The sequence below is a fragment of the Tenrec ecaudatus genome, chromosome 3 (assembly GCF_050624435.1).
Source record: "Tenrec ecaudatus isolate mTenEca1 chromosome 3, mTenEca1.hap1, whole genome shotgun sequence".
NCBI classification, from domain to species: Eukaryota; Metazoa; Chordata; class Mammalia; order Afrosoricida; family Tenrecidae; genus Tenrec; species Tenrec ecaudatus.
Window position 1 is genome coordinate 49,958,238 of NC_134532.1, and position 23,247 is coordinate 49,981,484.

A 23,247-nucleotide genomic window follows, 5' to 3' on the forward strand; every position below is an offset into this window, starting at 1 on the left:
TGGTCCTTCAGTCTGGGCACTTAATTCGGAGACCTGGGTTTGCTGACCTGGGTTTGACCAGAGCCTGAGCTGAATGTCTTTGGGTTGAGGCTCATAGCAGAGTTGTATGCCACTTCGGGTGTTTATTAGCATACCTGAAACTCTGTAATGTGTCCTGTTAAACACCTACCCTGAGCATTTCTCTTGGCACTATAACTTATTGAGTTATTAAATTCTTTCATCACGCATTTTGTCTGTGAGTTTCTGTGTAGCCGTTGCAATGGATACATGCAAAAGTAAAAGAGTGGACACTAATCAAGACTATATAATGCATATATAATAAATGTACAAAGAGACCAGGAGACTTACTTACCATCTTTGGGATAGTGCGTGCCTTTAGGACGAGTAAAAGGTTGCAATCAATAGAATACGACCTTCACCTCTATCTAAAATATTTTATATCTTTTAAAAAGAAAAATTTCAAAATATTATATTAAATGTATCTAGTTGATGGGTATATGGGTTTTCTCCTAAAACTGTATTTTCTAATTATTTGAGATATTTTATAATTGAAGAACAAAGGACAAAATTGAAATATAGATACTTTTTAATTGAAAAACTGCAAATACAGTGACTCATTTCACATTACAGTAGTACATTCAGATAAACAAATGACCATCAATTTTGGTATAAAACTATATTTTTATCTTTTTTTAACATATAGTTCAATTCCCAGTGCAAAAACACTCCAATGAAAAAAAGATTCATGTACAATAAATACAAGCCTACAGGTGTAACCACAGTACCAATATTTACATGTGGTAAAGTGGTTCCAAACGAACAAGAGTCCTCTCCTTTATTGTCTAGAGGACACTCTGCTTACAGAGGGAAGCCCTTCTGGAAAGTCTGCACTCAGCAGCCATTGGGAAGTGTAACAGAGGACAGAGCTGAGTAACCAGACAGTAAAGCTCTTAGGTTCAGGGTAATGGTTTCATGGGACATACCATTATTTGGCTTATTAACATGTTTGGTGCTTCTGTTCTACCTCCTCCTTCAGTTGTCAGGCACAGTTGGTGTCGATTCATGTGGAACAACAGAATCCAATAGAGTAGGATTCTGGAATGCATGGCTAATTAGCTGCCTCCATAAACAATGCCCTCCTTTGTCACGAGTCCAAATGAACTGCATGGTGCCTGGCTACCACTGCTGAGCATTTTGATCAAAGAGTTCAGAGAAGGATCCTGAACAAAATGGGGCAAAAATACAGACAAGAATAGAAAATTCTCATAATTCCCAACTTTCTGGAGCCATGGAGGGTGGCTGAACTCCTAAAACTATTGCCTTAAACCAGAAATGTACCATAATGTCTTCTTGAAACCAAGTAATAGTTTGGCTTAACTAGTAAAAAAAAAGTCTGCTTTGAGCTTGATGATCTTTTAACAACTATGTATGTGGAATAAAATGGAAAACAACTTGAAGTATTTGCCTGGGACTTTAAACAAAAAACAAAGCCAACCACACTGCCATGAAATCAATTCTGATTCACAATGACCTTACAGGACCGAGTAGACCTGCCCCTGTGCGTTTCTGAGACCGCAACTCTTCATGGGAGCAGACAGCCATGTCTTTCTCCCAAGTCTGTTGGATTTAAAGTGCTGCTTTTGTGGCTAGCAGCCCAGCGCTGTCATCACCATGCCACCTGGACTCCCCGGGAACTCTAAGGGGAGTGAATTTATGCTAACAGATGAGCAACAACTCAAAAAAGCTGAAAATGGCTACAGACCGGAGGAATATAATCCGTATCAGCAAACTGTATACATTAAAAACTGCTGAAGTGATGTATGTTTTGTTGTGTGTCTGCTTAAGAAAACATAAATGAAATTTAAAAGGAAAAATATGATAAAGCTGTCTAGAGCCCTACTTTACATTTTAATCTTTGAAGCCAAAGTCACTACGAATTGTAATTGACTCGATGGCAATGAGAGCTTAAGTCGAAAATGCAGTATTGGAACTGCATTATCTTAACCCACTTTCTCTGTCAGGCCTGACCAAGTGTTTCCATCATGTTTTCCCAGTGGTAAAATTGGGAGTTTTATAAAAATGTGCTCTTGTCCAACACGTGTATGTTCCCAGGATCTGGCACAGAGCAGATGCTGCTGGAACGAGCCAGACACCACAGTCGCCCTGTTTCTGAGGACCCTGGCCAATAAGGCATCACAGTGGCTCAGGTTTTAAGATTTTCTTTTCAGAATGAATTCCAAGAAAGCAAGCAGTCTTTACACACAGAGGGATGCCGGAGAAATCTTACTGATTAATTTGTTGAGAGCTCTGAGTTTTTCTTCCAAGATGAGGCTGTTTTTCTCAGCTCCTCTTTGTTTCTCTTCAGTAACCTGGAGGGCTTTTAGCAGGTGTGCGTTCTCCACATAAAGCTCCTTGAGCAGCAAATTGGACTTCACGCTGTTTTCAAACTGGAGAGGGAAGAGAGCCACCCATTACTGTGAGTGCAGGGAAGGGGTACATGTTCCCGACCCTGTTCATTCCACGGTCGTTGAAATGATAACTTTAGGTTCTTAAGGATATAACAAAAATATTGCGTGTATGACACTTCTTGTTACCCTGAAGTGAGACCTCCAACTGAGGGTGTGATGAATTATGTACTGGAGAAAATTTAAGGGAAATTGTGGGAATCAGTTTAACCGGAAGACCCAAGAGTCACAAATCAACAGTTCTCAGAAAGGCTATTGTACGATACAATAATGAATTGCAAAGAATGACAACAATTTTTGGTTCTTTACTGCCCCTTGCCCTAGGAATCACTGTGGCCCTGACCCCCACTGCTGTTTCCTGGGTCTGAGCTTTCTGCCAAACCCATACGGTTTCACAGATGTGAATGACAGGAAACACTAGCAATGACCTCATTCAAAATACAAGGGCACAAGAATCCCAGCATGGGGTTCAGTCAACACCAAATTTCACTTGTAGAACATAGTAAGCGCCCACATGCCAGGTCTTGCTCTAGCACTAGCGAAGCAGTGGTGAACGTAGTCTCTGGGCTGTGCACCACATATGCTAATGAGAACCAAACTTAGTATGCCATATGGGGGAAGTGCTGAGAAAACCAAGCAAGGAGCAAGAGGGGGGCAGCTAGTTGGTTGAGGGAACTGTAACGACTAATGTAAACCTCAATTTGACTAGACTATGATTCTCATCAGTCTGACAGGTGCTTTTTCATAATGGAATCAACTTTCATTTTTGTGATCTGATATGAACAGCCAATCAGTTGAAAGGGAAATTGCCTCGGGAGTGTGGCCAGCTTCCTTTATCGAAGTGGAAGTTGTGGCAAAGTTTGCTCTCTTTCTTGACCTGCACTCTAGTTGCCTGATCTGCAGTTCCTGTGTTATAAACCTGAAGAAGTCTCCATCCTAACCAGCAGGTCGTGGATTCACCAGTCCTACAACCCCACAAGTCATCAGAAATCCTTAGCTTCCACTGGACACATACGGTAGGTTTGGGACTTGCCAACCTCTACAACTGCATAAACCCCTACCATGCAGCAAATCTCTTTATATGTATGTATGTGTGCATCTCACTGATGCACCCCTCTCGAGAACTCAGACTTAGCTATTTGGCACCAAGAGTGATTCTAGAAGAACAAAACTCAAAGAATAAGTGGTAGTTACATCATTTCATGTCAACTTGAAGATATATGAAAGTGTAAGGGTAGAGTTTAGGCTGTCAATCAGGTCACACCCTGATGGTGACTCTCTGTGGGCGAGACTTTCTCATAAGCAGGGTCCTGGGCACCTCCCCCACTCTCTGTGCCTTCACTTTCCTGGCTGCTGCAAGCACTACGATACGGTCAGTTGGATCCACATAACTACACCCACTGGCCTGTGATTGTCCTGCATTCTGCATCATTGCATGTGACTTAATGAGTCTGAAGAGCAACTTATAGACTGAAGAGCTGGACTGGGATGGAATGTTTTATTGATCCATAATTACTTCTTGAGATAAAACTTTTTCTTATACATATATGAGTGTCTCTGGATTTGTTTCTCTAGTCAACCCGGCCCAACACAGAATGCTTTCTTTCTTTTTTAGTTATATACTTTCCTTGGGAACTCTTACATCTCTTATCACAATCCACACAATCATCCATTGTGTCAAGCACATTTGTACATCTGTTGCCATCATCATTCTCAAACATTTGCTTTCTACTTGAGCCCTTGGCATCAGTTCCTTGTTTCCCCCCTCTCCCCAGTCCCCCTCTCTTATGAACCTTTGATAATTTATAAATTGTTATTTTGTCATGTCTTACACTGTCCGACATCTTCCTTCACCCACTTTTCTGTTGTCAGTCCCCCAGGGAGGGGGTTTTATGTAAATCCTTGTGACTGGTTCCCCCTTTCTATTCTACATTCCCTTGACACTCCCGGTATCACCACTCGTCCTGAGGAGTTCATCCATCCTGGATTCCCTGTGTTTCCATTTCCTATCTGTATCAGTCTACATCCTCTGGCCAGATTTGTAAGGTAGCATTGGGATCATGATGGCGGGGGAGGGAGAGGAAGCATTTAAGAACTAGAGGAAAGTTGTATGTTTCATCATTGCTACACTGCACCCTGACTGGCTTGTCTCCTCCCCATGATCCTTCTGTGAGGGGATCTCCAGTTGCCTAAAGATGGGCTTTGTGTCCCTACTCTGCACTTCCCCTCATTCACCATGATAGGATTTTTTGTTCTTTGATGCCTGATATCTGATCCCTTCGACACCTCATGATCACACAGGTTGTTGTGCTTTTTCTATGTGGGTTTTGTTGCTTCTGAGCTAGATGGCCAATTGTTTACCTTCAAGCCTTTAAGACCCCAGATGCTATATCTTTTGATAGCTGGGCACCATCAGCTTTCTTCACCACATTTGCTTATGTACCCATTTGTCTTCAGCGATCATGTCAGGAAGGTGAGCTTCATGGAATACCAGCTTAATAGAACAAAGTGTTCTGACATTGAGGGAGTACTTGAGTGGAGGCCCAATGTCCATCTGCTACCTTAATACTAAATCTATAACTATATGCACATAGATCTATTTCCCCATCATCATATATAAATATATTTACATATGTACACACCTGTACTTAGACCTCTATAAATGCCCTTTGCCTTGTAGTTCTTTCCTCTATTTCCATTTACTTTTCTCTTGTCCCACTATCATGCTCAGCCTTCATTTGAGTTTCAGTAATTCCTCTCAGTTACATTGTCCTTGATCAAGCCCTACTAGGCCTCTTACACCATCCTCGTCACTGATTTTGGAGCACTTGTTGTTCTCTTGTCCCTGGGTTTGTTAACTCCACTACAGCATGCTTTCTGAACTTATTCTCAAGTCTGGCTGGATTTAAAAGTACTAATTGCTCGACTTCCAATAGTAAAGAGGCTTAGTAATCCATGGCATGAGGTGGCAATGAAGACAAGCATAATATCCCCACCATTAGATCAAACATCTGTGAGAGACAATGCTGTGAGTGACTACTATTTCATTATTATCTTTCAACATTTTTGTTACACCCACAAGCATAGTGAAGCTGGCAGGTTCAGCTTTCAGATACACAACGCGGAAAGAGAAAATGATGAGTCCACAGCTTCAAAGTCCTGGCTCAAGCAGTACATAAAGGACCTGAAAGTTGCTATTTGGGTCTTGAGATAAAGTCTTATTTCTTGTAGCAGTGTTGAGATTGCTGAAAACCCATCCAGAGTCTTATCCTCACTACCACTGAGTTGGCTGCAATGCACAGTGACTGCATAAGCCAAAATCGAATGTCCTCGAGGGCTCTGGGGGCTATAAATATTTATCGGAGCACAAACTTCATCTTTTACCTGGGGCGTGGCTGGTGCTTTTAAAATCGCTGACCTTTAGCTAACAGTGCAGTTTGTAACCCACACACCACCATCATTCCTGAGTCCTAGCTGAAGAATAGCTAATTACACCATCAACTGAATCCCTTATGTTGAAAGGTTTGACGGGGAAGATGTGAGATATTGAAAATTGAGATGGGAAAATGTGGACAATAAAAGGATCAAGCTAGGGACATGGAGCCCTTATTGTTGAATTACCTTTTTTTATTTTCAGAAGGACCAGCCTCCTGCCCCCATCTGAAGGGATTAACCCACCTTCTTTGCCTGAATCACCTTCGATAGTAAAATCAGCCCTCTTATCCTCATCTGACCATAGTCCCACAGCTGTGTCCCAGGAATCTTTGTATGAGGCAAATGCTTTGCAAGATGCACTTTTTGCTTTTAGAACAATAACTAGTGTGAAGTCCACTGTCCCGTGACACGACTTCTTTGAGGCATAAAGTGTGGCCCAGGAGGAGGGATGGCATACTCCAGACAGAGACTGCTTGCTTTTCCTACTGAACACAAGGAGAAACAAAGGCCTCGGGATTAGGTGTGGGAACTGTGTCAGTCTGAGTGTAGTGCTATGAGCCTGCCAAGTGGCAAGTCTTCATTCGATGTTTCAGCTCACGGCGTCAGAAAAGTACCTAGTAGTTACATTGTTGCGGGACGACAATGAGGACTATGAAGTGGCCTATACTGAATGAAGTTGAATTGCTTTTATATACTGGAAAAGGGATCTAAAAGCTGAAGTAAATTGGAATGTTAGAGTAGATTTATCAAGATGGACATACCACACATGCAGGGGATGCTTAGAGGGCTCTATCAATTCCAAGATGAGCAAGTGTATAGGCCCACAACTCCTATGAATCCTCTGAGGTAGAAATCCACTACACTGTCAGAATATAGATAGTTAATATTTCTCAAAGGATCCCTATGGCACTAAACTGACACTCATTCTAGGCGGCCCAAAATGTCAGCTCATGCCTATCCAACAGTGGGTACAGTGGTCTCTGAAATAATCCTGTAATAATCTCTCCAGGTCCAGAATATGCAATTGGCAGAATTTTGGATCCCTGACACATGGAGAAAGGGTTATTACAGTAAGAAAGGCCAAGTGGAAGCCATTAGAACTTTCCTCAAAGAAATATTAGACCAAAAGCAGTATTACATTGCTGGAGAACCTGCAGAGATTAATGTCACCATAAAGACTTGAAGAATGGAGGGGGATGATTTCCACCACAATCTCATTCAACTTACCTATCTGTCTTGTGCAAAAAAAAAAAAAAAGGATCTTAAGAGAGTGACAGTGAATTGATATAAACTTAACCAGTGGTGGCTCTGATTGTAACTGCTAATCCAGATGTGGTTTCACTGCTTGAGCACATTAGTACATTTCCTGGAAGACAGCACATAGCTATTGCTTTAATCAATGTCTTTTTCTTGATACCTGTCAGAAGCAGTGTACCTTTAGCTATCAAGGTCAAGAATACAAGGGGGCTTCAAAAAGTTCTTGAATGAGATCAGGTCCCTTAAGGGTAGCATTGGTGAAGAAATTAGATGGTGCCCCACTAATCAGACAGAACAGCATCTGGGATCTTATAGGCTTGTTTCCAAACAAGCAGCCATCTAAGTGAGATGTCAACTAATCCACATGGAAGAAGCACACCAACATCTGTTATCCATGGATTGTAAATTATATAATCCAAATCGGAAGAAGGGAATAGTATCAAAGCTTAGCAGGCGAGATTCTGGTTTTCAGAAGGGAATGGGTGAGAGCGGAAGGCCAAAATACATTTGCAGGAGCTACTCAGCGAATAAGTCTCCAGTGATTTTCCGATGAAACTGAGGAATGGGAAGAACCTGGTTACCAGATGAGAGTACTGAAGATGACTATAGGAAATTAAAATGATAACTCTGACTTGAATAGCTAAAATCTCGAACAGTTAAAACTATGGGGGTTTATTTCTGTTGTATTTTGTCATCGTGGTTAGCCGTCTCGATTCTTTGTTATGTTTTTGCTTAACGCCTGGCCTGCAGTTCTAGTTCATAAACCTGCAGACATCTGTTCCTCTGCTACCCCATGAACCAGCAGAGGTCTCCAAGTTGCCACTGGACCCACGGATATGGGACGTGCTAACCCCCCTTGTGTGTGAGTCACGAAGTACAATTTTCTCTATATATTTACATACATGTTTTACTGGTTTTGCTTGTCTACAGAAACCCCGAGGCTGTTCCTGTAAGATGACATGTGAACGGAGTTCTGAGTAAAATGAGAGTCCAGAGACTATCCCAGTTTTTCCCGAAGGGGGCGGTACTGCCCGTTGGGTAGCAGTGAAACAGTCCAGTGACGATGTCTGGGCCTCAAAGCATCCAGGGGCGCTACACAAGCAGACACCCAAACCGTATCCTGAATTAGGGGCAATAGTACAAAAGATTTTAATGGTCAGGTGGACAATGAGTGATTTTTTTTTCCTGCACAAAGGGGTGGTAGGCCAAGTAAGTTTAGGAATCTAGGGGCTATGTGAACACCAGGTAGCAAGAAGAGAGATTACAAAGACCTTGCAGCTGGTCAGGGCCTCGGGTGACTAGGTAGCAGCAGGCAGCCACCATAGCTGAAGGTGTGTGCTCCTGAGGAAACATAGACAGGAAGTCAGGGCAGGAGTGGACACTAAATCTAAGAGAGCCTTAAAGGACACCGTGACAAGGTTGACTTTTACTTTGAAGAAGATGGGAAGGTGTGAGGCGCGGCGAGCTGAGATCTCAGAGGTATTGCAGCGCCTGTGCTAAGAAGAAATCTAGGCCGGTATGCAAGGCAGAACCAGGAAGGCCAGAGAGAGGGCATAAAGTGAGGGGGTGTGGACCAGAGTGAGATCAGTGGGGTACGAGTGCTTGGAGTCTATATCCATTCTGAAAGCTGAGCTGCGAATTAGGTGTAGACCCAGGCAGGGGGGACGAACAGTGGCTGAGCCATGAGAGGAGCATGGAAGGGAGAGAAGCAGGGTTGTGAGCACAGAGTCTTTGAAGGGCATTTAAAGAGCAGAGAGGAGGGCTGAGGGCTAGGCCAGAGGGCCAGGCTTCTTTACAATGGGCTTACATACTTATGGCAAGGAGGGCTCCCAGTGAGTGGGGGAATAAAAAAGAGCAAGGCAGGATGGAAAGAAGAGGAGAAAGGGGACTTAAGAGGAGTAGGGGACGGACAGGAGGAAGTAAAGGAACAGTAGAACAGTGACAGGCATGGTGCCTGGCACTCGGTAGAGCAAAACCTTTTACAGGGCCGAGTCTATTTTCCCACAACCACGAACAGGGAAGTGTAAGTGTGTGGGTGCCTATTTATGGCTGTCTGGTGATCAGGAAATGTTACCGGTATTTAGCACCTGTCAGGAAGGATTCTCAAGTACAACACATGTGATATTCCACCAGTGAGCAACATGCTTCCCCCAATGCTAATCTGTTTTCTACTTGAGGTATACGATGGGGTACCCCCAAAACCTGGAATTTTGTTTCAAAGCTTTGTATTTAAATTTTTTTACAAAACAACCTTATCACCTTCAAAGTACTCTCCATTACACCTAATACATTTGTCAATTCTGCGCTTCCATTCTTGGAAACATTGTTTTTTTTTTTTTCAAATTCAGCTGTTTGGACGGCTGACAGCACCTCTCTCATTTTTTTGCTTCATCTCTTCTATATCATCAACTAGCTGTCCTTTCATGTTCCTCTGCATTGGTGGAAACACAAAGAAGTTGCATGGAGTGAAGTCAGGTAAGGTGCATGGGACAAGAGAGGCATGCTGTTTCTTGTCAAAAATTGGCACACTGAGATGGCATGTGAGCAGTTGCATTGTCATGATGGTAAAACCAGTCCCCCATCTGCCACAAATCAGGTCTTTTTTGTTGCACATTGTTACACAATATTTTCAAAACCTCTACATAGAAAGTTTGATTAACAGTCTGACCTAGTGGAAGGAACTCTAAATGCACTATATTATGGACATCAAAAAAATCAAATGAGCATAATCTTGATCTTTAATTTCACTTGACGAGTTTTTCTTGGGCAAGGTGATGATGGTGTCTTCCCCTGGCTTGATTGAGGTTTGCTTGTCACCAGTAATGACCTTGAGAAAAGTCTGGATCACTTCAGAGTTGTTCTTTCCAAGAATGACTTGTTTCCAATTGACACTCCTTCTTGGTGGCCTGTCACAAATCTTCTGTTAAACTTCACTGAACTAAGCTCCAAGATAGTCCAGATAACTTCCCCATCTTTTTAATGGTCCATCATTGGTCTTCAAGCAAAAGTGGATGAATTTTTTGGACATTTTTGTCTGTTTGGAAAGTTGATGGACATCCAGAATAAGGTTTGTTATCGATCGACATTTTGCCTTTTTGGAAATAAGAAAACTACTGGTACACTTGAGTTTTTTTCAGAGTGCTATCCTTGTAAGTTGTATTCAACATCACAACAGTTTCTGTGACATTTTTCTGGAGCAGAAAGCAAACTTTCACAGCCACACGCAGTTCTCTTAAATGAGCCATCACAAAAAAACAAGGTGTGAGCAAAACTGCTTTTATGAAAAAATTCACTGTGACCAGAGAACCTTCCCAGGTGACGCCGCTGGGTGCACTAACTCAGAACAAGTTGCTCGATGCTCAGCTAGTAGGAACAATGCATCCTATGAAAGCTCCACAGAGTGGAGTTTTCCTGTTTTTCTTTTTTACCCACTCATATATGTTAGGTCATGATTAAGGGGCTGCTCAGATACCTTATCTGTGCAGTATAGTCTCCCCTAACACCCTGACTCTACAGTCCAGGAAAATGTGTTTTCTTCAAAGCCCTTGGCCAACTACAATCTTATTATTAGCTCTCATCCGCTCTAGAATTTAAGTTCCATGAGGGCTTATTTATCTCAGGTCTACCTAGAAAAATGCTTTCCTACACAGTAGGTGCTCAGTAGGCAATGTGCTGAATGATGGATGCATGAATAAATCCATAACCTTCCTGAGGTTATGTGGCCATCTCAAAAAAGAAACCTTATAATGATACCCAAAAGAAAATAAGTACAATAAACAAGCTAGTTATATATATATATATATAATAGAATCTTTTATTGACTGCTATTAATTATGAATCCTGTGGAAAATTACTTTTATGTTCAAGTATAAGGTGTTGACAGAGGCTCAGTCTGAGGGGTAACTAATGAACATGGCCTCTCGGAGTCTGTGACCAGACAGTCTCTTACTACACCAGCTGTGTGAATACCCAGGAGGTAGAAGTGTGCAGATATAAGATGTTTGTGAGGAAATGACAAGAACTTATCACTCACCTGGTCCTTCTGCTCATCTACTTTTTCTTGTAGAAGCATTTCCATATTCTTTAAGATCATTTCCACTTTATCCACTTGCTTTTCTGTGGTATTAAGTTGTTTTTCATGTATTTCCTGACAAAAGGAGGTTACCAATCAAAAAATTATGTTTTAAAAGAACTAACTTCAAGACATTTAAAATGGTATTTGGGCGAAATGTACACACCTACAAGTTACTAGCTACGAGCCTCTGTCTGAACATGGGATGCTAACAAGCTCTGTCAGGAGTATAGGTGTGGCGCAGGGCGTAGTGTTTTGCATAGGAATCTGACAGTGGCAGTTTCTTACATAGGCTTACAAAAAAACAAAAACAATGCCATCAAGCCAATTTGACTCACAGCGTCCCTCTATAGAGTTTCTGACAGGATTTCTTTATGGGAATAGATAGGCTTATCTTTTTCCCTCGGATCATCTGGTGGATTTGAACTGTCAATCTCGCTGTCAGCAGTCCAATACTTATCTGGTAATGTAACCACTATTCCAAAGGCCTGTCATATGTTTTAGCAGTTGTGTTCCTAGGTATTTACTCAAATGAGTTGAAAATCTGTATCCACATAAAAGCCTGCATACAAATATTTATCATAATTTTATTCATTATTGCCCCAAACTGGAAGTAATCAAGAGGTCCTTCAACAGCTCAATGGCTAAACAAATGAGCATATCTGTATCATGGAAATATTATCTAGCAAAAAAAATAAATGAGCCATCAAGCCATGAACAAAATATGGAGGAAACTTAAGTACTTATTAAGTACAAGAAACCAGTCTGAAAAAGCTACATAATGCATGATTCCAATTATAAAGCAAAATTAAAGAGACAGAAACAAGGTCAGCGACTAGCAGGAGTTCAAGGAACAATAGAGGAACAAACAGGTGGAGCAGAGAATTTTAAGGGCAGTGAAATTATTCTGCATGAAACTTTAATCTTGGGTACAGGGCATGCCTACGGGCAACCCTAAGCGTCATCCTGAATGGGAACAAGAGACAGCAGTTAATAACGAAAACTGATGCTGTGGAGTTAGTTCTAACTCACGGCAACACATGTATTTGTCAGAGTCGAAGTGCTCCATGGGGCTTTCTTGGTCATGATCTGACTCTGTAATTCTAACATCCCAGAAAACCTGATCTGATCTGTAACCACATGGAGTTTCTTTCTATCTCGTTATTTATTTTTCAGTATGAAAACCGTTTGCAGTAGTGGTCTCATACAATATCTGTCTCTTGTGATTGACTAATTTCACTCAGCATCATGTTCTCCCGAATAATCCATATTATTGTTTTGCATCACATCTTTTAAAACAGTTGTATTAGCACTTCACCCACGTCATACAATTCAATCAGATCAAGAAAAGTTGTCCAATTGTTACAATATTTAATTCAAAACCTTTTTCTTCTCCCTTGTACTCATTGTAATTCATGTACTTATTTTTTTCTAACTGTGGCACAAATATACAGAAATATTTTCCAATTGCACAACTTCTAGTTGTATAATTCAGAGCGAGAAGAGGCTCAATAATATTCTTCATGTTGTACAACTATCATTGTTATCCTTTTTCAAACTATCGACCACAGTGACAGAAACTCAATGCTCCCAAAGCAACAGATCTTTCCCCTTCACCCATGGTAACTGTTGGTCAAGTTTGGTTTTTTTTTTTTTACAGTGTTTTAAAAAATCATTTTATTAGGGGCTCATACAACTTTAAAAAAATGTATTATTATTTTTTAAACAATTTATTAGGGGCTCATACAACTCTTATCACAATCCATACATATACATACATCAATTGTATAAAGCACATCCATACATTCTTTGCCCTAATCACTCTCAAAGCATTTGCTCTCCACTTAACCCCTCTGCATCAGGTCCTCCCAAGAGCAACCTCACTGGACACCCCTCCCCCCACAATGTCAGCCCTCCCTCTTCTCCCCTCAACAGGCATGCACCTATGTTCCCCCAAATTTGACCATTGCCTTTCTTCTTTCCTGTGCTGCCCCTCGCATCAGTAAGCCCCATTCCTCTGACAGGGCTGATTCCCTCTCTGGGAGACCTCACCCCAAATCCACATGGCTACCTCTCAGGGACCAGCATCAACCCCACCCCATCCATCTGATTCCAGCTCTCATGAGGTGACCTTCGGCCAAGTGACCTACATGATACTTACTTTGAGCAGATGATGTGTGGCTCTTTAGCGGCCTGCCTGGTCCCCAGCCAGACGACTGGATGGCCTGCACACTTGAACTTGTGCCCGTTCTGCTGCATGTTCCTATTATCGTGGACTCACACAGTGTTTATCCTTCTGTGCTTGACTAGCTTCACTCAGCATAATATCTTCCAGATGCCTCTACAACTTGAGGTGTTTCATTGCTGTTTTTAGGGATGTATTCCATTGTATGTATGTACCGGAGTTTTTATCCACTCTTGTACTGATGGTAATGTAGGCTGTTTCCAGCTTCTTCCTGCCCACCCACCAGCTTTTTGCTACTATGAACTCTGCTGTGATGACCATAGGGGAGGGAAACATCTGTCCGTGATCTGCTTCTTATTTCTTTGGGGTACATACCAGCAATGGTATTGCTGGATCATATGGTAGTTCAGTTGCCATCTGTTTTAGGTATCGCCATACTGCCTTCCAGAGTGCCTGTACATATTTACCAGTCCACCAGCAGGGGATAAGAGTTCCTATCTCACCACACACTCTCCAACATTTGTTGTTCTGTTTCTTTTGAAAAATCATTTTATTGGGGACTTGTACAACTTATTGTAATCCTTCCATTGTGTCAAGCACATTTGTTCATTTGTTGCCATCATCATTTTCAAAATATTTTCTTTCTACTTGAGCCCTTGGCATCAGCTCCTCATTCCTCCCCCTACCTCCGCCCTATCCTCCCTTTCACATTCTGTTTTTTTTTAATTGGGCTAGTTATGGGCATTAGGTGGGATCTTATGGTCATTTTGACTCGCATTTCCTGGGTGGCTAGTGACAGGGAGCATGTATCAGTATACCAGTATCAGACTGTTTTGACAACTGTGGCTGTATAAGTAGGTTTTGGGGTCAAGTAATGTGAGATCACCTGCTTTGTTCTTTTTCTTGGGGAGTTCTTTGCTTATCCTGGGTTTCTTCCCTTTTTATATGGAGTTAATAATCAGTGTTTCCATTTCTTTGAAGAATGATGTTAGAATTTGGATCGGCAATGCATTTTATTTGTAGATTGTTTTAGATAGTATCAACATTCTCACAATACTGAGTCTTCTGATCCACAAACACGGAATATGCTTCCATTTGTGTAGATCCCGGTTGGCTTCTTATAGTAATGTTCTATAGTTTTCTTCGTACAAGTCTTGGTTTTTGGTTAAGTTTATTCCCAGGTATTTCAGCTTTTGCAAAGGCTGCTGATTCCTTGGTATCTTTTTCTGTACCCCCATCCCTGGTATAGAAGAAGTCAATTGTTACTCTTGTATACTGCTACTCTACTAAACTCCTCTATGACTTCCAGCTAGTCTCTTGTGGACCCTTTAGGATTCTCAATATATAAAATCATATTATTTGCAAACAGTGAAGTTTCACTTCTTATAATGAGATTCTTGAGGCTCTTGCTATCTATATTTTCAACTTGTCTTTTCAGAAAGGTTGTAGGAATTTACTCTCTTTTTAAGATTTAATTCCTTTATGCTACTCTTCTAAATAAAGCAGATTTATAAAAAACTATGATATTCCATGTTCTTTTCCCCCAGGCTTCCTGGCTATGTGTGGGGCAGTGTATGTCTCCATATCTTTAAGTTGTTGCTCTCATATTCCCACTCTGCACTGCCCACTCACCTGCTCTTTCACCTGGTGACCAGCCCGATCCATCTTCAGTGTCAGCAACTGAACGGGTACTTGATTTTTCTCATTTTGAGCCTTGTGGACAAAGGCCTCCTCACCCAGGTGAAGGATCCTATGGTTGAGCTGAGATAACTGATCCTTGTATTTCTGACTCTAGAGCAAAAAAGGGTAAAACAATGATTGAAAACAAAAACGAAGCCCCAGCAGATCCTTGCAGTGGTTAATGAGGGGTAATTTTGTCTCACTGTGGGACGTGGCAACATCTGGAGTCATTTTTCATTGTCATAATTGGGGTAGGTAGGGGTGGCTACTGACATGGAGAAATGCTACTAAATATCCTACAGTGTATAGGACAGCCCCTATACAGACTTATCCAGTCTCACACAGCAATGATGCTGAAGTTGAGAACTCTGCTTTATTCCTGAGAAGAAGTGAGAATACATCTAGACCATTAAGAACATTCAAACCACTGTTCTGAAGGCCTCCCACTTTTATCTAAGTTATTTAAAACATCGTGTTAAGGGGGGGGGGAGGAAGAAACTTAAAGCATATGAATCTCTTCAAAAGGACCTCTGACCTGTCCCTGATATCCAAATCTATCTGGCAGTAAGTTGTTGATATTCTCATTACCACTGGGCCAGGAAATTAGAGTGTCTGACAGATGTCCTCTTGGTGTATACACAAATGGCCGTGTGTTCCAACAGTTGCTAGAAAATTTCTCAGTTTTTCACCATAGAGATTTCAGTTACTGTCAACCACTGGTCAGGAGCATCTTTCAATAGATTACAATTTAAAAGAATCAAATTACATTTTTGTTGGATTGCCTTTCTTTTTTTCTCACAACAATTAGTTTTCAGGGAGAGATCAACCACAGTTCCAAGGTATTCCCACGTTGGTGTGAATACCTATGGTTCAGCAATGAGCAGAATCATATCATTTTTATCTTGTAGGTTTAATACGCACACACAAGGGTAAGTATAAAAGCATTGTATAATAGAAACTTGTTAAAAATGATTATGGAAACATATGTATGAATGTGCTTGACACAATGAATGTATGTATGGAATGTGATAAGTTGTATGAGCCCCCAATAAAATGATTAAAAAAAGAAACCTTAATTAAACAAAACTATCAAAATATGAAGCTACTGTTTCATGTCATATCTTTATCTATGCCTATATGCTTCTGAAGTGTTTTCATCTTTCTATTCATTTCCCAAAGAATTCTCACTCTTCAATTTATGTCATGTCAAATGGGAGTTTTGTCATGTTCAAGGGATGCAAATCATGTTCGTTTTAAATGTCCTCTGAGCTTGGGAACACAGAGCAGTGTGGAAGGCAGATAAGGCTGCGTCAGGTGGATGGGTCGTTCCCAATGAGGAGCTCGTCAGACAGTCCTTGCTACCCTCCAGGAGGAGCTGGTATGGCGCCGTAACAGAACACACGCCGTGGTACATTTTCCTGTCCTTCCTCCTTCCCAGCGCAGCTTTCCATTCTCTTCAGATGTCTTCCTGAGAAGTCTCTGTGATCATCCTTGAGAAAATATAAAGAGGATTCCTTTGAAACCCAGAAAGAGAGTTTCCAAAGCCTTCTGAGGTGACTTGCCTTGAATTCATCTTTGAGGTCTTCCTGACCTTCATTAAAACGCTAAAAAGTATTGTGTTATGTGGAGCAGCAGCATTCCTGTAAACTTGTGGGAAAACTTAATTAATTTGGGAATATTCACTTGAGTTTTGTTAAAAATGTGATAGCCCTGATGTAAATGAAAATTGATTTTTTTAAAATTTCTGTTTTTCCCAGATCATTTTATTAGGGCATAATCCAGACATCATACCAATAGCTCTATCAGATCGAGCAGCGTTGTGCAATTACTGCATATAATCAATTTCTTCCTTTTCATACTACGTGATATCAGCTCCCCATTACCTCTTTCCTCCCCATCAATACACCCCAAGAACTCTTACTCCAGTTATTACCTCTACAGATTCACCCAATCTGGGTTTGATAAACCCCCAAACACAGAAAGATACATAACAGAGAATCAAGAAAGGTACCAAAATAACAAAATACAGCAGAGATAAGACCTAATCTAGAAAACAACAGCAAAACCCAGAAAATATTAAAAACTAGATAAAAGTCAAAGTGTATCTAAAGGGAGCTCAAATAACAAGATTTTAACCATTCAAGCCCTATTTATCATTTTAATTTACTATAATCGTCTTTCCAATACCAGCTGCCTGATAACCAGGTTATTCCTATCTCTCAGTGATAGTCAGAGGGGGGCCACTGGAGGCTTATTCCCTGTGGAGAACCTGAACATGTATTTTGGGCTCCCACTGTCAGCCATAGCTTTGTGAACACCAGAATTTCACAAATTTCAGCTCTGACAGCACTCCCTTCTTCAGATCTGGTTTATATAATTGATAATCCTTGGATCATCGATGATCGTGTGCTTCTTCCAGGTGAGTTTACTGACATCTCACTTAGATGGGTGCTTATTTGAAACAAGCTCCAATTATTTCCAACAGGGTTTTGTGGAGACCTTGGGTTTTTCTCTCTCTATAAAATCATACCATCTGCAAATAACTAGAGCTTAATTTCTCTTTGCCCAATTGCACTCCCTTAATCTCTTGTTGCCTTTTGATTCTGGCTAGGATCTAGCACAATGCTGAATAAAAGTGGGGATAATGGGCATCTTTGGTTCCCATTTTCAATTGCAATGATTTCAGCTTTTCTCCATCCAGTATGATACTGGCTGTTGGATATTAAGATATGGACTTTAGTATATTGAAGAATTTCCTTATATTTAATTATTGTTTTTATTAGGAATGGGTGTTGGATATTGTCAAATGCTTTTTCTACATCCATCAATATGATCATCTGGTTCTTCTATATTTTGTTTATATGGTGGTATGAATCCCATTTGGGCATGAAGTATTATTATTATTTTGATATGTTGTTGAATTCTACTGGCCAGGATTTTGTTGAGAATCTATGTTCATGAGAGATATTGGCTTGTAGTTTTCTATTTGTGTGAGGTCTTCCTTTCATTGTCATTGGTTTAGTAAATTTTTCTCCATCTTTTGACTCTCAGTCTGTTTTTGTCTGTGAGTTTGAGGTGTGTTTCTTGAAGGCAGCAGATTGATGGATCTTGTTTCCTAATCCAGTCTGCTACTCTGTCTTTTGACTGGGGTATTTAGCCCATTGATTTTCATTGGTATTAATTCCAAATGCAGGTGAGTTACTATCATATTGTATTATCTGTGTTTTGGAGGGAGGAATCTATTCATGTCCTTGTTTCCCATCTAGATCTACTGTTTTGGGTGTTGTTTTAGTGTGTTGACTTCTGGATAGTAGCACGGACTGTGGCGATCTCATAATGTTTTTGTGTTGTTGATTTTCTGACCATAGAGATATGGTTAGTGTTTTCGGCAATGCTGGTTTTGTTTTTATGAATTCTCTAACTATTTCCTTGTTTGGGAATACCTTTATCTCTTCTTTATATGTGATATATCGCTTTGCTGGATACAGGATTTTGGTTGGCAGGTTTTTACTTTGAAAGTTTGATCTATGTTGCTCCATTTTCTTATTTCCTGCATATTTTCTGCTGAGAGCTCTGAGCTTATTCCAATCTGATTACCTCTGAAGGTGACTTTTTCCCTCTCTAGTTGCTCTCAAGATTCTCTCCTTTTCCTTGAAGTTGAATATTTTGACTATCGTATGTCCTGATGCCCTCCTATACATGTCCCCTACCCCCACCCCCGGGTCTAACCTCCTTGGAGTTCTCTCTGTCTCCTGAATGGTTATTATCTCCTCCTTTATAGTACTGGGGAAAATTTCCTCCACAAATTCTCTTACTAATTTATATGTAGATTTGTTTGTTTCTTCCTGTTCCAGTATTCCAAACAAGACATTCATTACTTCTGTTCATGGTTTCTCACATCATCCTCAGGTTTACTTCAGATTATTTTACTTTTTTGTTTGTTTCTCTCATTTGCTGAAGTCTGCATGGTTGTCTTCAAGTTCATAGATTCAATTTTCATTTTCTTCCATTCTATTGTTCAGTTCTTTTTTGGGGGTAATTATTTTATTGGGGGCTCATACTACTTTTATCACAATCCATTCATACATCCATTGTGTCAGCACATTTGTACATTTGTTGCCCTCATCATTCTCAAAACATTGCTTTCTACTTGAGTCCTTGGTATGAGCTCATTTTTTACCCTCCCTCCCTGCCCCCCTTTCTCATGAACACTTAATAATTTATAAATTATTATTAGTCATGTCTTACACTGTTCAACGTCTCTCTTCACCCACTTTTCAGTTGTACATCCCCCAGGGAGGCGGTTATATGTAGATCATTGTAATTGGTTCTCTCTTTCTACCCCCACCTTCCCTCCACCCTCCCAGTATTGCCATTCCCACCACTGGTCCTGAAGGGTTCATCTATCCTGGATTCCCTGTGTTTTCAGTTCCTATCTGTACCAGTGTACATCCTCCGGTCTAGCCAGATTTGTAAGATAGAATTGGGATCATGATAGTGGTGGGGAGGAAACATTTAAGAAATAGAGGAAAGTTGTATGTTCATCATTGCTACACTGCACACTGACTGGCCCATCTCCTCCCCGTGACCCTTCTGTAAGGGGGTGTCCAGTTGCCTACAGATGGGCTTTGGGTCCCCAATCTGCACTCCCCTCATTCACAATGATATTATTTTTTGTTCTTTGATGCCTGATACCTGATCCCTTTGACACTTCATGATCACACAGGCTGGTGTGCTTCTTCCATGTGGGCTTTGGTTGGCCTAGAAGGCCACTTGTTTACCTTCAAACCTTTAAGACTCTAGATGCTATATCTTTTGATAGCCGACACCATTGACTTTCTTCACCACATTTGCCTTCAGTGATTGTGTCTGGAAGGTGAGCATCATGGAATGCCAGTTTAATAGAACAAGTGTTCTTACATTGAGAGAGTACTTGAGTAGGGGCCAAATGTCCATCTGCTACTTTAATACTAAACCTAGAAATATATGCATAGTTCTATTTCTCCATCATCATATATAAATATATTTACATATGTACATGCCTATATTTAGAGCTCTATAAATGCTATGTGCCTTGCAGTTCTTTCCTCTATTTCCTTTTACTTTGCTCTTGTTCATGTTCAGCCTTCATTAGGGTTTCAGTAATTCCTCTCGGTTACATTACCCATGATCAAGCCCTACCAGGCCTCTTACACGCTCCTCACCACTGATTTTGGATCACTTGTTGTTCTCTTGTCCCTTGGTTTGTTAACCACTTCTTTTCCCCAACCTTCCCCTCTCTCATGTCCCCCTGGAACTGTCAGTCCCATTGTTTTCTCCTCCAGATTGTTTATCCCACCTATTTTATCTAGATAGACCTGCAGAGATAATAATATACACAAAAACAAGACAGAACAAAACAAAGCAACAAAAGAAAACAAAACAACACCACCAAAAAACAAATGACAAAAAAAAGAAAAGCCTGTCAATAGTTCAAGGTCTGTTTGTTGACATTTGCGAGTGTTTGCTGATTGAGCCTGATGGGGTGCCATGCTCTGAACCCAAAGTCTATTTTTGATAATGCCTCGGGACTTCCTTGCTCTGCTCCCCTTGCTGTTCTGTTGCATGCCCTTCATGTTTTGCCTCAGTGTGGTGGGGTCAGATCAGTCTAATTCCCACACTGTGTCTCCAGTGTTGTCCCCTATAGGGCTATGGGTCAGTGGGGGATGTCCTGTCTCATAGTGGGACCAGCCATATGGTCCTCTCTGTGCATTGGCTGTTCTTAGTGGGGATATTGTCCTTAAGGCTTGGTGGGCCAGGATGTGCTCCAGTCTCTCTTCCTCCCCCTTCATTTGCTTCGATTTGCTCTGATCAGACATGTCCCTCTCTCGGAGCTGTAGCTTCAATGCTATCCTCTGAAGTACTTTCTTCTGGGGGCAAGGGCTGCTGTCCATGTAGTTGGGATTGGGGCCAACCCCTCAGACCTCTCTACTGGTTCCTTGCTTCATGCCAGTATGTTGCATTCACATCTTGGAGCATGGGGTAGAAGTCTGGTCCTTCTTTCCCGGCGACGATATGAACAAGACCCTCCCCTTGGATGGGTTAGTTCCCTGTTCCCCAGCTACCCATTTATTTCATTTCCTTCCCCCCCCCCAACCTTTTTAATTGTCTACCATATGTATCCCTGGATTTGGTCTGGCCCCTGCCATACTACCTGGACCTCACCCCAGGAATGTTTGTATACAGTAGCTTTTTCCTTATGTCCCTTTTGCATTTTTTTTTAAGTTTACCTCAGCGGACTCATGTTGTATTTGTGTTTTGTGCTTGGCTTACTTTGTTTAGCATCATTTTCTCCAGTTTTTCCCATGTGGCAAGGTGCTTCATGCATTCATCACTGCTTTTTAGTGATGTGTAGTACTCCAGTGTATGTCTGTACCATAGTTTTTATTTAAATCATTTTATTAGAGGCTCATACAACTCTTAGCACAATCCATACATACATCAATTATGTAAAGCACATCTGTACCATAGGTTTTTAATCCATTCATCTGTTGATGGAAATTTGGGTTGTTTCCAACTCCTTGCAATTGTAAACTGTGCTGCGATGAACACCGGTATTGCTCAGTTCTCACACAATGTTTTTTTAATTCTGTTATCTCATTGTTTTGTTTCTCGGTTTCTTTGGGGTGTGAGGTTTTTAGTATCACACTTTCTTCCTTTTTTCAGAATTGATCCCCAAATCTCTTGTATGGTCACAAACATCATTCACCTGTATTCTCTTTCTGGTAATTTAAAGTCTTCACTTTCTGTGTATTCCAATGAAGTTGCGTAATCTTCAGTTGTTGACTTTTGTTTATCTTCATTTTTTGTGGTTACTACTGCTGACTGTTGTTTGCATGGCTTAGTGATCCAACTGTAGATGGTATGTAAGGTTCTGGATTGTGTGTGAGTAGGTGGAGGAGGGAGGGACAGGACTTGCTCTTTGGGTTAGTGGAGAAAGTTCACATAGGGGCTGGAAATTGTATTCTGTTGAGATGAGGAAGAAATGATAGAGCTGACTGGGTAGAAGGAATAGGAGATAGGAATACATGAGTAGGATTTAGGTGACAGAAATAATCATAAGTGGTGTTCTGGTTATAGTGGTTTTCTGATAAATTAAAAAAGGGGATTTTAAGGGGTCTGCTAGTACTTGTTAGTTTATGTGAAAGTGTGTCTCACTGTTAAGATTCTGGCTGAGACTGGCTGAATTCCCAAGGAGGTTCTAACTGGTGGCAGTTTCTAACATTTTATATTTTCTTTTGGCTGAGGTTTTTCTCTGTTTTGCTTTGTCATTGTTTGTGCTTTGTGTGGTTTTCTGTGTATGAAATCCAGGCTATGTAAATCTCTAGAGACAGTAACTGGAGTGATAGTTGGCTAGGGGCATGGCAGGGAGGATGCGGGAAGTGGGAAGCTAACAATGAGTGGAAGAAGGAAGAGTTCTGACATTGATGGTGCTGATGACTGCACAACTCTTACTCTTGTACTTCTGCCAAAGAAGCCTCATCTCAATCTAATTATTATCAATGACTAGACAAACCCAAACTTCAAGACACGGAACAAAACAATTGCATGTAATATTCAAAAGTGCCATGGTCTCCAAAATAAAGAATAGACCGAGAGAAAGAGACAAGAAGACATGATATAAATGCCACATGTGATTCTAAGAATTATCAGGATGGCTGGCAGCACCAAAATGGGGTGTCCCTGACGGCAGTAATGTATCCACACGAACTTTCTGATTTTTGACAAGGGAGGTAGTTACTGCATTCTGAAATCGTTGAGGAACAAAGTCCTCTATAGTATTCAAAAATAGTTTTTAAAGAAAGAAAGAAAGAGAGAAAGAAAAGTTCATTAGCTTCACATCAGGTGGTAATACTAAACCTGACTGTTGATCATTTCCATTTCAAGGCAGGCCTGATATTTCTCTTTCTTTAAAATATCAATTTCTTTCCTGTTGAAAAAGCAAAATTAACAATATCATTGCCAATTAATGAGTTTTCTTCTTCTAGTAACAGTCCACCATGGCTTGGACAAAAAGGCCCACCTCTACCTCCCCTCATATTCTACGGCCCAGATCCCTCTACACTACTGCTACTGCTATGATTGATAATAGTGGTGATGGTTCAATCTTGATC

At 40.9% G+C, this 23,247-nt stretch overlaps 1 protein-coding gene across 1 annotated transcript; it reads right to left on the reverse strand.

Moving 5' to 3' along the window:
- Positions 1-2,206: 2,206 nt before the first annotated feature.
- On the reverse strand, positions 2,207-23,057 carry LOC142443396 (ninein-like protein). Its single transcript, XM_075544789.1, has 4 exons — positions 22,994-23,057; positions 15,047-15,205; positions 11,191-11,304; positions 2,207-2,447 (listed from the first exon to the last, which is right to left on the reverse strand). The coding sequence occupies exons 1-4, from the start codon at positions 23,012-23,014 to the stop codon at positions 2,256-2,258; spliced, it is 486 nt and encodes a 161-aa protein (XP_075400904.1). The 5' UTR covers positions 23,015-23,057; the 3' UTR covers positions 2,207-2,255.
- Between the last annotated feature and the right edge of the window lie 190 nt (positions 23,058-23,247).